The sequence below is a fragment of the Atractosteus spatula genome, chromosome 11 (genome assembly GCF_055471065.1).
Source record: "Atractosteus spatula isolate fAtrSpa1 chromosome 11, fAtrSpa1.hap1, whole genome shotgun sequence".
NCBI lineage: Eukaryota > Metazoa > Chordata > Actinopteri > Semionotiformes > Lepisosteidae > Atractosteus > Atractosteus spatula.
This window is the reverse complement of record NC_142716.1, coordinates 37,226,623-37,241,212: the sequence shown is the minus strand read 5'-3', so window position 1 is coordinate 37,241,212 and position 14,590 is coordinate 37,226,623. Positions and strand designations below refer to the sequence as shown.

General features: G+C 34.4%; 1 protein-coding gene across 1 annotated transcript in view; it reads right to left on the bottom strand.

Annotated features, from left to right (window-relative positions):
* ca10a (carbonic anhydrase 10 (inactive)a) overlaps positions 1-14,590 on the bottom strand; it is a 244,855-nt gene that overhangs the window by 196,311 nt on the left and 33,954 nt on the right. Inside the window, exon 3 of the mRNA XM_088927261.1 lies at positions 12,439-12,513. Within this exon, the coding sequence (XP_088783387.1) occupies positions 12,439-12,513 (75 nt within the window). The remainder of the gene's footprint in view (positions 1-12,438; positions 12,514-14,590) is intronic.

Here is a 14,590-nt window from a genome sequence, read left to right as displayed (position 1 = left end):
GGTCTCCTCTATATATTGTAATTGTGTCTTATCTTGTGTATTCTCCTTATTTATTGTTATACTCTTCTTATTTATTGTTATTGTCATCCTGTAAAGCGCTTTGAGAAGCCACCTTTAAAGGCGCTATATAAAATAAAGTTTATTATTATTATTATTATTATTATTATTATTATTATTATGAAAAAAATGGTGGAGGTAATAGAAGCCAAAGGAATTGATTTATTATTACATATTTTAAAAAATGATTCATATATTCTGAGGACTTTCTTCACATTTGGATATTCTGCACTAGTTTAGTAAGAAAACATTTGGGTCTTCAGTGTGAACATCCCTGACAGGACAAGGATTAATGCAGTCCATTTTCCCTTAGGTTCCTTGTAGCCATTGCCAACACATACAAAGAAGGAGGTGTCAAGAAAATACAGACTTACATTTAAATATACAGGGGTATAAACATTCCCTGGATACAAGTAAAACATTAACCATGTCAAAGAATGTGAAAGGTAACTATCCTCTCACAACCAAATGAATTCAATATCGGGCATATTGACACTAATAGATCCGAGATCAAAAACCCAAATTCCAGTTCTGTTTCTAAACATCACTTTCTGATAATGTGAATCTAGTTTGTATTTGTCTTTTTTAAATGTTATTACATCTCCTCTGATTTTGCACTGGGCTTTCAAATCGCATAATCTCTGTCATGTCTGGTTAATAATAAGCACGCAAACACCGGATGGAGGTTATCAAGTAGGATGAAATGTAATATAATTTACACCACAGACTTGTGCAGCAGCCAAGATTTCTTCCAATACTAAAATTAGAATGGTAAACACTCTGTGTTCCAAACCAAGACACCACCTTAATTACAAAGAATGTGCACATAAGAGCTTGGTAAATACTGTTTTTCATTTCAACCTAAAAATAATGGATGTCAGAAGCTTGTTTATTTTCCCTTTGTACATCACCTTGAAATTCCTGAAGTGCCTTGTAATCTACATAATCTACTCTAACCACTTCACTTTTTGATTGCAGTTTATAAAATAAAATATAAAAATCTATTATGAAGGATTAGTACACAATTTACTTTGCAAAATTCAGTTTATAAAATCTTAACAATGTCACATGTCACAATGTCACATTGAGTTTGTGCGTTGACAAGATTAAGCCAAAAGATTTTAATTGTTTCCTCCCTTTAGCACTTCAAGTTTAACAACATGATTAAGAGAACTGGAGAAGAATATGTGGAAATGTTCCAGATGTCAAATTAACATCTCACCATCTCAAGTCAGACCCAATAAGAATTACTTTCTTATTTAAATTAAAGAAAATTAATAAAACAATAATACTCTATAAAAATCAACTGAATATGTCTATTCAATTTCCTATTGTCCCTCACCAACCATGGCCTCCTAATAATCCCCATCTATAAATTGACTTCATTACTCTGCTCTCCTCCCCACTAATAGCTGATGTGTGGTGAGCGTTCTGGCGCACTATGGCTGCCGTCGAATCACTGGTGGTGGTGGAGGGGAGTCCCCATTACCTGTAAAGCGCTTTGAGTGGAGTGTCCAGAAAAGCACTATATAAGTGTAAGCAAATATTGATGATAATAATAATAATTATAATTATTATTATTAGTAGTAGTAGTAGTAGTAGTAGTAGTAGTAGTAGTATTTAAATGACATTTTCCAAAGTATGACCTTCAGAGATACAATACAAATTCAGAATGTTCTTAAATACTTACAGTATTTGTCAGAGAGAATGAAATCTGAATGGGGAGCTGTATCAGTGTGCATTCAGGTGGGTGACACCTGAAGAGGGCTCAACAGCCGAAACATGTTTATTCTGTCTACTTTTCAGTTTGGAATTAACCTTTATTTGCTCCTTTGCACACATGATGATGAAATCTGTTAACTGTCCATAATAATGTGTATGTGTTATATGTCTATAACATCACAGGGCATTAATAAAACAAGAAAACTAATTGAAATTCTGTAGAGATTCATCTCCAGTTGGTTCCAGGGCTGTTTGTTTCTTAGTTATTTTTAAACAACACACCTTAGATCAGCAAAGTTTGGTATATTATTAAATATTAATTAGAACTTAAAGCTGTGGAACACCTGGGGTTCTGCTGCGAAAAAGCAGGAGACACTCCTCTGAGGCATATAGCTGCTCAGATCTCAACAAATTAGATTCCCTGCATGTCTATCAACCAGCAGGTACTGAAAATCTTAATGCTCAGAGCCCAATTTACAACAAAGGAAGCCATCCAGAGACTCTCCATTTGCATCAAACATCCTGCTTTGCTTGGAAAGGGGACAAAAGCCCTTCAGTTTATCTCAGAGCACATCAAAAGACTAAGGTGATGTTGGAAAAATAAAAAGGTAAAAAATCAATGTCAGATCAAGAAAACTATGGAATGGGTTATGAGACAGTGAAATCTGTTTATTTTACATAATGGGAAAACAAATACCCAGCATGAGACAAGCCCTATAAAGTGATAACATCTTCACATTTGCTTATTGGTACTGTATGTGATCTAACCCTAACAGCTTTCATGCTTGTAAACAAAAAGCTAATAACTGCATCAGACTCCTGCTACATTATTTCCTACTGACTCTGATGGTCGTGGGAGGTAGTGTTTAATGAGAGTACAATGATTTTGAAAGGGCTCTGACCGAATCAGATGGAAATTTACAAATGACTGTGTTAAAAATATAAAAAACTAAAAAGAACAATGCTGAAATCAAGACAAAGGATTAACATCTAAAAAAGACATGGATCTTGCAAGATGCTTTTACAGTACATGAACAGCTTGTGGCTTTCAATTTTGTTCTGAGCACATCATTTGGACTAGTCATTGTGTGAAAATGAAAAAAATGTAATTGGATTATTTGGTTTAAAAGTTATAATTGTTTTTAACAGATGGAAAACGTTTTTTTCACAAAATGAAAACTAGATATCTGCAAAAGTTCATCAAGGAAAAGGTGCTTTCACATGCTTTTTCACTTGACTTGTGTAAAATGGCTTCCTTTGGTCATGCAATGTGACCCTATACAAACAACAGCAGGACATTCAGTGCCTTTTCACTGTTCTGGGGCTTAGTGAAATGACCCAGGATTTTCCAATGGTCAAAAGGGGAAAAACAAACATTTCTCAAGGTGGCTAACAACAAACAATTACTGTAAAGCAGAACTAAAGAATAAAATCATTTACTGCTCACTTTGACATTTGCTGAGTAACTGGGATACAGTAAGTCTCATTCTGGTACAATGTCAACAGTAAATGGCTTTTGAGTGCAAAAGCTACCAAATTGCACACATGGATATACGTGTTCACTTTTCCCACAGTGAATCAGTACAATCAGTACCCAGCTTTTCATAACAGACAAGGTCAAGTAACCAGATATACAGTAGGTGTGAGTGGGTTAGTTCCGTTTTATGCTACGTTTTCTTCTGCAGTTGTATTATCTGTTGCAAAGGTAATTCACTGGGAACCTTCACTGCTGTACCTAATTATAAATTCCATAAACTTTGAAAACAATACCATTGGTGAACACACACAGTTTAATTAACAATAGTTATTCAACTAAATAAACAAGGGAATCTCACAGCAGCAGCAAAGGTGTGGCAAAACAGGGATTTAAATCTATGGCCTGCCCAAGTGTCTTCTCCTAAGTGTCTAAAGACAGTTGTTCAAGGGCATAGACTGAGCCATCTCACTGGTTCAAATCTACTGTAGGTTATGTCATTAGCTGACTGTGACAACGATTTCACAAGCTGTGCTAGACCACTGGCTGAGCACTTCTGGGAATGAATGGGCTGGACGCCAGTGAGAGTACAGTGTTATCCCTGCATTATTATAGCTCCATGTGGTGCAGACTTCACTCAGAGAGGATAAGAGGTAGTTTTGATATTACATATTTTAGGGAAAACATGGCAGGGTCCTCAACTCTTCTGGACCAGAACAAAGGCTGTTATGGCACTTAAGTCATTACAAAAACACTAATAATTTCAAAAGAAGAACTAGCAATAGCAAGTTTCGAAGTGAAATAAAAGTGGGGAAGTGGGATAAGAGAGAATCTCCCAGATAGTGTTTACTTGGCATAAGAACCTTGGCATACAAACATTGTTTTAATTTGCAAAGGAACAAGTAAAGGTTTATTTCATGCTGAAAAGAGAAGAAAAGGAACACAAAAAAGGAAAAGAAACATTGTGTTTCTTTCCTTCTCTTTTCAGCATGGAATAAACCTTTACTTGTTGCTTTGCACCCTATGCATGCTGACACAACGACCTACTTGAATTGTTTTAATTTTAGAATTGTATACACCAAACAATGTCCAAAGGTTCTTACAGTGAAATAACTGATCAGTTTTGCACCAATGTTCTGTTCTTCTTTCCATAGTGAAAAAATACATTTTATAAGAAGGAAGACAGCCAACTCTGCGTATCAAGTGTATAAAATAAGACTGCAGAATATCCTTGAAGACAGGAGTCATACCGGTAATAAAACTTCACTCAGCAGTAGGCACTTTTGGCTTCAGGCTCTATCTACAGTTTATTTCCCAGAGGACTGTGGAGAAATACGTGCTTTGCAGTTCTTTGAAATTAAATACAATATCATTTAAATGGATAAAATAAATCAAGGGGGTTTTGAAAATGTATTATGGTTTATGACTATCCACAAATGTTCAGTGTTTTAGAGTTGTCCATGTGGGATTCAAAACATCACAGAAATAATGTGTCTGCATACAGTATGTGAATCCCAGTGATAAGCACAATGATTACCCTGCGTCTCAGACATAAGGATGATTTTTTTAGGGTGATTCTACAGAAATTTGAATTTAATTTCTCCTCAAGACGATTGTGGTGGGACTATGCTAATAATGATTCACCATGACACATTAATACATTTGAATCAAGAAACATACAGTTGTCTGAATAAAGTAGTTATTATTACTTAATATGTGTTACTATTACAAAACAAGACAACTTTGTCTTTAAAAAGTGGTTTTAAAAACTGATTTCTTATTACCTGACTTCACTTTTTAAAGGACACACAAGGCTGGACAAAAAAGCTTCTCACACCCAAAACGCAATAATTTATACTAGACATTAGTACTCATGACTCCATTAAAGGAGAAATATTGGCATTTCAAACCACTCAATTTTTGTATGTGCTCTGTAAATATTTCTGCAATGAGTGAAAGAAATCAACACAGCCAACCACAGATATAGAGGCAATTCTGTTTGTCTTTAAGAACCATTCATCTCCATATCCTGTCAAATCTAAATTCTTTTGCTTTTTCAGTCAGTTTTAAGCAAGAAAAATGTAAAACAGCCAGATCTGCATCTTTCCTTACTGAAAGGCAATGAGTCAAAGAAATAGGACATAGCTATGTTAGAGGGAACAGATGTTTTGACTTTCTATTATATCTTATTAGAAACACTTACATAATTGAATATTGCATTTTTGCAGGTCAGTTTTGATACATGCTTCAATATTTCTATATAACCATGTTATACGTGATTGGTATAACGTGTTTTATTTTTTATCAGTAATTTAGCAATTTATTCCCTGTGAACTGGTCACAACATGTAGCCTTTTCTAGTTACTTACCCCCTCTGGGTCCTTAATACTCCTTTTCGTTTTGCTTTTTTGATGTTGAATGTGTGTAATGTCTGACATATTAATATGTCAGATAATAATTGCATTGAGATTCTCATCCTGCAGAAAATTGCTGTTAATATTACTGTTTTAAGAACTAGACATCCAATTGCATTGCATGGATGTATTCAAAACACCAAATGGTTAGAATCACCATTAAAATTATTTTTCCACCTTGTATTTAAAATTAATTTGGGAGGCTGCTTTGACTTGTCATGATTACAATCATACTTACTCATGCTTATTCCTCCATACAAAAAATCCTAATATTTAAAACATACAACCATTAAATGTGAAAAGACTCCACACTTAAATAAGGTGGCTCCAGAGATCTGAGCATAGAAAACAATCACAATGGCAATACTAGACAGTGTTGGAGGCTTTAATGTTGTTTCCAATAGAAAGACTCTAAAAGCAAGTCTTCCAAGACTACTGCCACCACTGACCCTGTGAAAGCCCTTTCTAGACTAATTATCCCCATTGATGAATGTGGAATTAGCCACCACCAATAATTTAATTAATTAAACAAATTATCCCCAGGATAACCCTATCCTTGCTCACAGGTCAGCTGCTATTACAGTCTCTGCAACAACAGTTTACAATCTTGTGGGCTACATATCATATTAATTACTATCCCATATTATTATTGTTACAGACTGATGTCTGAAACAATTCTGTTCAATTAGCAATTAACAGTAGCTCCTGGTCCCCATTTTCATGAATTGAACCTGAGGCATTTACAGACCTTCGCAGGAATTTTCACAGATTTAATGCCTGAAATATACAAATGTCTTGGCTAAAACACTGAAAGTATTTTTATAAAGTCTATAGATAAAATCCAATCATGAAAGTTCATGAGTCAATGTATTTGTTTATACTGATTTTCAATTGATTTCAAAGTGTTAACCTTTTCTTTCAGAGGCACAGAACAGATTAATGTAACTAGTTAATTCACTGTAAATGTATATCCTATGTTTTCACAATGATATCTGCATTAGTGCATTGATATAAGATTGTACATGCTAAAACACTGAGCTTTATTTACTCATGATTAGCTCACAAGCAACATGTGCTGCAAGTGTAGCTCATTCATGGTCGTCCCCCAGGCATCTCCCAGTGACGAAGCCACTGGGAGATGCCTGGGGGAAGCCACACAACATATAGGCAGGCGAACCAATCCAGTAAGCCGAAAGACTGGTCATGTGACCCAACAATCTCTTTCAAGCTGCACAGGTTCATACTACCATAACCACAATGGCAAGGTGAGTGTCACTGGGAAGCATTTTTGTTCTGTCATTTCATTATTTATCTTCAGCTGAACTATGTCCTTGTGCTGGATTTACATACACAAATGCATGAAATGGGAATTAGTCATGAGTAAAAATGACATCTTTCTCATGACACCAGTGCTCAAGATGACCAGGTAGCTAACCAGCAGTTATCTTAATGACTTTTCTTTTTACCTGAATACTGTTCTGTCTGAAGTATGAAGAGGAGGATGGAAGGCATTTCATTTAAATTGTTTATGAAATAGTAAACAAAAAAGACAGAGAAGAAAAGCCAAGAAAACAATGTTGAATTAATTTACTAAGTAAAAAAAAACAGAGGACTAACCAAAGACATTTTTATTTAAATTAGTGAAACAAATAGCCTACATCTTTTTTATTAGAGGAAATGAAAAGTACATTCATGTTTCATTAGCTGAATTAATCATCTTTGTCTTAAAATATTCCTTGTTGAAACACCTAAACATTTTTCATCCATGATACTATCCAAGGAAAAATGTCAAATTCAAGCATTCATGCATTGCTGTGGTTTCTAATCCTTGTCCCGGAGAGCCCTGACGCTAAAGGTTTTGGTGTAAAACACATTTTTAAGCAGTGGAAAAATATTATGTTAATCCATAAAAGATGAAGCTAAGCTAAAATGCCAATCAGCGGACTTGGCTGCTAAGTGTCATACTGAGAGACAATGATGGGCAGCTTTGTCTATGACAACACAGGGAACTGCAGGTCCTACAAATACTTGACTTAACGTTACCTAATTATATGTGCTTAATTGTATGATTGAGCACGATGGTGAAAATCACTTTAAAAATGAAGTATTAGCTGGAAACAAGTTTAGAAAATGAATCAAAAGAGCCAAAATTATACACTTGCTAGCATAGCCTCCAATCATTTACACATCACATGACACTGGCAATTTCATGACATTTAGGATTTTGATTTTAACAGAAAATATCAATGTTTTTTAATGGCTTTAAAATTATTTTACTTGACCTTCAGCAATTCAACTATAATAAATATCTGGTTTTCACTGATACTGCGAGCAATTGTGGTCTCTATGTTACACTAAGCAATTTGACACTTGGCAATACGTGTCAGGACTAAACCCAACCTAAGGTTAACTTCATGTGATGTGCAGTACAGTATGATATAATCCCTGGTGCTACATCCAAGACTGATGCAATAAGCAAGAGCATATACGATGTATTCCATCTGAACCCTGTACATCAGACTGCTGCTTAATTTCTGTAGATGCCACACATTCCTTTTGGTAGCTGAAATAAAGCACTGCATGAGGAGTAAATCAGCTACCTATCTCTTCATTTTTCCCTTTGCATTTGTTATTTTTGTCATAAGGTTCAGGGTTACAATCACAACAACAACTGTGGTTCTTATTAGGTTACAGCAGCAACCTCTATCTTTATAAAAATCAAATACATTAGAGGTGTTTAAAATGATTGACATATTTATATACTGACAATCATCTAAAGTAAGTGTTAAAATTCTATAATTGGTGAATTCTAAGTACCAATTAAAAAAAAACACATACAGTAACTTAAATGGAATGGGTCATACATTCATCATATGTATAATAAGAGTCAACTATGATTATCCACAATGACTAATTGTGCAGAGTATAATTAAAATATTAATGTGACTATTTAAAACTGCTCCAAGCAACTTCCTTGTGCATACAGTATTCTATAATAAATTAATGTCTTTAAAATGTGATGCATATCTAGTTGATTTTTACTTAAGGACTGTAAGAAAATCAATTTAGTAAATTAAACAGACAAGAATTAGCTTGAAATCTCTATAGGTATATCACCCAAATAGACTTGTAAATTGTAATATAGACTCAAATGTTTTTTTTCAGATGTTCTGTCTTAGGATTCCATTTCTTCCCTATTTAACCTCTTCCAGTTCTCCTAAGTATTGATAACTTCTTTGTATGCCAAAAAAAGCCAGATATTTATCCTTCAGCAGGTTTTCCAAGGTATTAACTTGAGATCACATCATAAACCTTTCGGTTTTTACGCAAATGATAAAGAAAGCAACACATACAGTAATAATGGATCAAATTCTACAATGCTTGAACCCTAATTATTAATATAAACAATAAGTCTCCTGTGGGTGCTCTGGTTTCCTCTCAAAGTCCAAAAACATGCTGGAAGGTTAAAGAACATGCATATTTAAAGATATCAACTTATAAACCACTGAGAATCCCTATGTATACAGTAATAGTGTAGACATTTTTTTAACATTTTCCAGTAATTGGTCCAGTAATTGCCAAGTTAAACTGAAGTCAAGCAGTTTAACTGAATTATTAGTCAGTGTCTTTTAGGTGCTCTTGAACGCACTAAAGATTTAGAACAGGAGTCAAATATTCACATACTGTATGCTATTCACTGCCAGCTGTTTGTCAGTTATTTTAATACTGTAGGTAGCTGTACTGCATTATTCCAGCCACCTCTTGAAGCGTTTGGGCATAGTATTCTCTGTTCAATCGCCTCAGTTTAGAGGAGACAGCCATCTAACCAAAATCTTCCAACAAAACCCACAGATCATCGGAAAAAAGCCCATCTACGACTGACACCATTTGTCAACTAAAATCATCAGGGACACAAATTAAATTCAGTCTCCCTGGTTTCAAAGAGCATTTGCTAACACCATACATTCATCTGGTATACAAAGCTATTCCTCAAAGGTAGATGTCAGCTCTGTCCCAAATAAAACTGAGGCTTGACACTGTTCTACAGTATGTTGCACTCTTCAAGGAAAGATGAAATGTGGCATAGAATTACAAATTTCTCTGTATGAAAACTGAATTATAACTTTTTTTCTCCCCTGTTTATCACTACTGTATACTGTGTACTGTATTCATGTGTTTTTCATATAAACCCATAAATGTGGCAAATGTGTTTTCTGGTTATAGTTGGAAAAGACAAGAAAAAATTCTTCTGAACAATAAAGCTGGCATATATTCCTGCTGACTTCAACCACAAAAAATAATTGTTTTTGAAAATATTTTTTAAAAAATGTTGAACATTATTTTAAAAAGTTATACAACAAAAACAAACAAAGAAAAAATATTAATTTGTTGGGAACAAACCTTCATTTAAAGCCCCCTTAGTGTTGTTCTTCTGTCAAAATGTTAGCTACACACACAAGGTGACTTTGCCAGCTTGCATTAACAGAGACTAAGGAACAGGAAAGCGGTTTACTGAAATGGAATCATTAGCTTCCTGACAGGGACTTCTCACTCCCCCAGCCCCTTATGCTATAGCAGAAACCTTGCTATTGCCTTATTTCAACACCTTTAAAATGATTCATTATAAGACAGCACTCCAGTCTTGACAGGGTGCAGCACACCATCAGTCATCCAGTGCAAAATAATCTAAGAAACACAAGCATGCATATGTTCAGGAACTAAGAGACTTCTCTAAACACATTAGAAAGACTGTGCATCTGACAGAGGATATTATTTGCTACTCTATCTTTAATGCAACCCTTTGGAAGCGTTAGACCCTGAACTGGATACCAAGATGGGCTAACTGAGACTCAGTATTAAACAATCTGAGAAACAGTTTTCTCCTCCTTCAGTTCATTTTAACATCTCCAGGTAGCATAAGCAACCAAATTGACAATCTCTGACAACCTGTGAAGTAGCTCCACGTTTTTTCTGTCTGCTCAGTCAGACGCTGCGTGAAATATGTCTCTGAATAGCCTTTACTGGTTATGCAACAGCAGTTTCTTCAGAAGGTTTTCCTTTTTATGGGAAAAAGACAATAATCTTTATAAATAACACAGGGCAAAATTGATTCATCTTGTCAAGAAGTAACACTGGCTTCCTGAAATAATCTCCACTGACATGGAAAACACACTCTAGTAAGAGCACCGTTTGAACTGTCATTCCAAAGACTTAGGTGACCTTGAACAAAAAAAAAACTCAATGCACTTTGCTCAATATTGATGCTCTCTCAGATGCACAAAGAAAAAAGGAAGGATGGGCTGACATAAGCTTTTGCTTTAAAAAAGAATCATATTTCCCAGGTATTGTTATCAAGCATATAGCAGATCCCATTATAAAATGAAAAAAACTGTCAGTGAGAAAGAAACTCTTTTGTAGTACTACAGTATACTTGTATTTGCAATGCTTTCTAAAATAATTAAACGAAAAGTCTTTTATAGATTGAAACTATAAGCTAATAAATGCTTTAAATATTTTGGGTGCTTTAGAAATAATAACAGCCTTCCCAAAACAATTTAATATGAACCATCATCACTGTTGAGACAGTGGGACAGAAATTCAGAGAATCTTTGAGGATGTTCTACATCTGCAAGCATTTAAACTATTATTTATTATTATAGTATTGCACTATTATTACTATTTCTCTTTAAATCAGAAAACTTAAAATTAAGCCTGTTTTATTTAGCAGATGGTGTGCTCTACAATAGAATAAGGCTTTACCTAAGACAAAAGATTCTGATCTGATGCAGGCAGGTGGTGACAGGATCAAAAATATCACTTAAAACATGTTGGAGACATCAAACATCTTTTTTGTCCATTGAAATCCAATGCAATTCCACCCTACTGCCAGCAAATATTATATCTAATGAATTTTTTTCATTTTCTCCACATACTATAGCTTTAAATAATTTAGTGCAGAATTATATCAGACTCTGTCCTTTTATCCAGCACTATTTAACTGCAAATCTGGAAATATTGTAATGGGATATACATTTTACCACCTTTTAGTAGCTTCACACATATAAAATCAAACAACTGTATTAAAATTATTTTACATTCCATGAACTTTACAGTTCCTAACATTACTTCATGTTCTAAAGAACATTGAACTGTAAGAAATGAAATAGCAGTCTATCCCATTATCCTATAAGTTAATATTTTATTGCAGACTTCAGCTGAAAAACAACTAGAATTTAACTGGAAAAGCTGAGAGATCCAGAGATCTATTGCACCTTATTTGTGTCAGCTACATTGTGTTTAAAAGGACACAAATGTCAGGACCTTGATCTAAAAACATACCCCTTCACTAAGTGTTGCTGACAAGCAGACTCTTCCTTCCCTGACAATGGCTTCGTAAGTGCAGGTAAAATAAAAGGTTTTGGCAAAGCAGTGCAAGACAATTCTGAAAATATGATTGGATATTCTAAACTAAAATTTAATTAAAGGTTATCATTGCCATTCCAGCTTCCTCGTTGAAATACGTTCCCCACTAATCGATTATTAAGCTCAGTCAAGGTATTTAAATTGTTTTTAACATGTTTAATTTTAAGGGTTGATTAAATTATTATTTTCCTCAAGGCTTCCTCAAATGTCTTCTTGGCTGCTCACCTGATGTCAACTTGGTTACTCATAGTTCCTGACCTATACCCTCTCCAATATTATAGAAGAGTAATTTTGCTATGTGTTTTCTTCTTATATCAATAAGAAATGAGTGATGAAACTTTGCCATACCTGGAACGAAGCTCCCCTGGACAACCTCTTTGTATGCCCACCAGCCTTCATGGATTTTCGGTGAATTTTGCTGGGCTGAAAAACAAAAGGGAGAGTGGGGACACTTGAGATTAATACGCTTTGTCATTTTCAACAAAGTGGATCTGAAAACCTAGATCCACACTGAATTACTGATTCAGGCTTTGCCTGCGTAACCGTCACAGCACTTGGGTATGGTTTTCAACAAGGCATCTAGAAGCACAAATTGAAAACAAAGTTGCAAGCACCTTTTTCAGTCCCAGTAATAATATGGAAATAAGCTCTGTCATGTTGTGTCAGCTGTACAAGAAAGCAGAGATTCCAAAGGATTTGTACTTTATAATTGGGTGGCTAGGTATAGTTTCAGCTACAAAAGAAGGTTGTGACCTGGAATTACAGACAAGCCTTTCTAAGATATTATGTTTTACACTGCAGCTGTTCATTGAATAATGGCCAGAAAGGCCTAACAAGAAAGCTGAAGCTTGCCTGGTACTATTTTATAGGAAATAGACATGATTTAACCTACTGCATGCTGATAACAAACACTACCCAGATTAATTATTTCAATATTTAATAAAAGGAAGCATAGAACAATGAAAAAAAGATTCAGCTTTATTTAAGACACAAGACAGAACCACAAGCTCAATTAATTTCAACTGTGAATTTCAAACTATAATACATCTGAACTTCACTTAACAAAATCAAATATTGGAGAGTCTCCTCATTATTCAAAGATGTGCATTCAGAACTCAAAAATCAAAACTTGATTACTTTTGATTCCTTGATTCCTCCTGGCATTTCTAAATGCACATTTAGCCTTATCTTTGCATTATAAATTAAAACTGAGATTTAAAACATGATTTTTAATTTTCAGCATCTCATCTCTTTAAGACCAAAAGTAATCTCATATTATTCCCTAGGCAACCACTGTTTCTGTCTTTAATATTTGTTTTATATATACAGTAAGTGATAAATGAGTGTTAAGTGATTAGACATTACAAAACTAAAAAAATAAGGCATGATGTAGAGGATTCTGGGCACTGCCACCCACCACTGCTGTAATGTTTCCTCTTTAATTGCTTAAATATAGATGTAAATGCAATGAATGGAATATGATGAGTAATATTGTATTTGGCCTGCTGTTAGTCTCATACAGTCAACTATGTCAAAGCCACAGCTAGCAATACCAGCAGTCATGTCGTGAGACTGAATAAGGATTCCTTCTTTCAAATCTTAACTAATGCCAGCAGATCATTACAAATTGCCTTGCTCATCTTCAAAACATTACTCAACAGTGATTTAAATGGCTAAAAGCAATCTGTGACCTATATATATATACAGTATAATGTAAGCAATGAGCAAAACTTTAAGCCTTGTCTATCAACAAACAAGACACTCAATGCCTTCACTTCTAGTTATCTAAAAGCAAAGGTTTGTCTATTCCTATAAACAATATAAATTTTATATTTTCAATATTTTTACTTTGCGTTTTTCAAAAATGCAACCTGACCACAAGACATAATTACCTAAAAATTGTTTCTTTCAGTTTCAGAAAGCTTAGATACTGTATGTTTAGGAAGAAAATATAAATGGAAAATAAGCAGGATTTTCTTACATTTTTTTCAGTTAGAATCTTACATTTTAGAGAAATTTGGTACTTTTGATATCAAGTATTTCCTGCATACAAAATCGTGTAAAAAAGAACTCACATTTTAAAGTTAATTGTTTAGTTGAAACCAAGTCCTGTGCCAATTCTTCACTTAAACGGAAACTACAACGCTATTTAAAATATTTCAGGGTTAGAAATAATTGGCATTGATGAGTGCCTTTGAAATCACAATGAGAGTAAAATGTACACGGTAATGTGTAAAACATCACAAAATAGACAAAACATTCCAGGTATACACAGTGCCTTATTCTGCGATTGATAACGAAGCAACTGAACTTTTGGTGAGGTGAAGGGTTCTTATTACATTGTGAACAAGCAGGGTTTTGAATACATTTTTTTTTAATCCAACAGAAATATTGCTCTCGAGTTTGAGATGGTTTTGCCGACAACTATAACTTACTTGTTAACTCTGTATTCAGATCACATTGGGACATTTCTGCGGTGAAATATCTGCTGCACAACCTG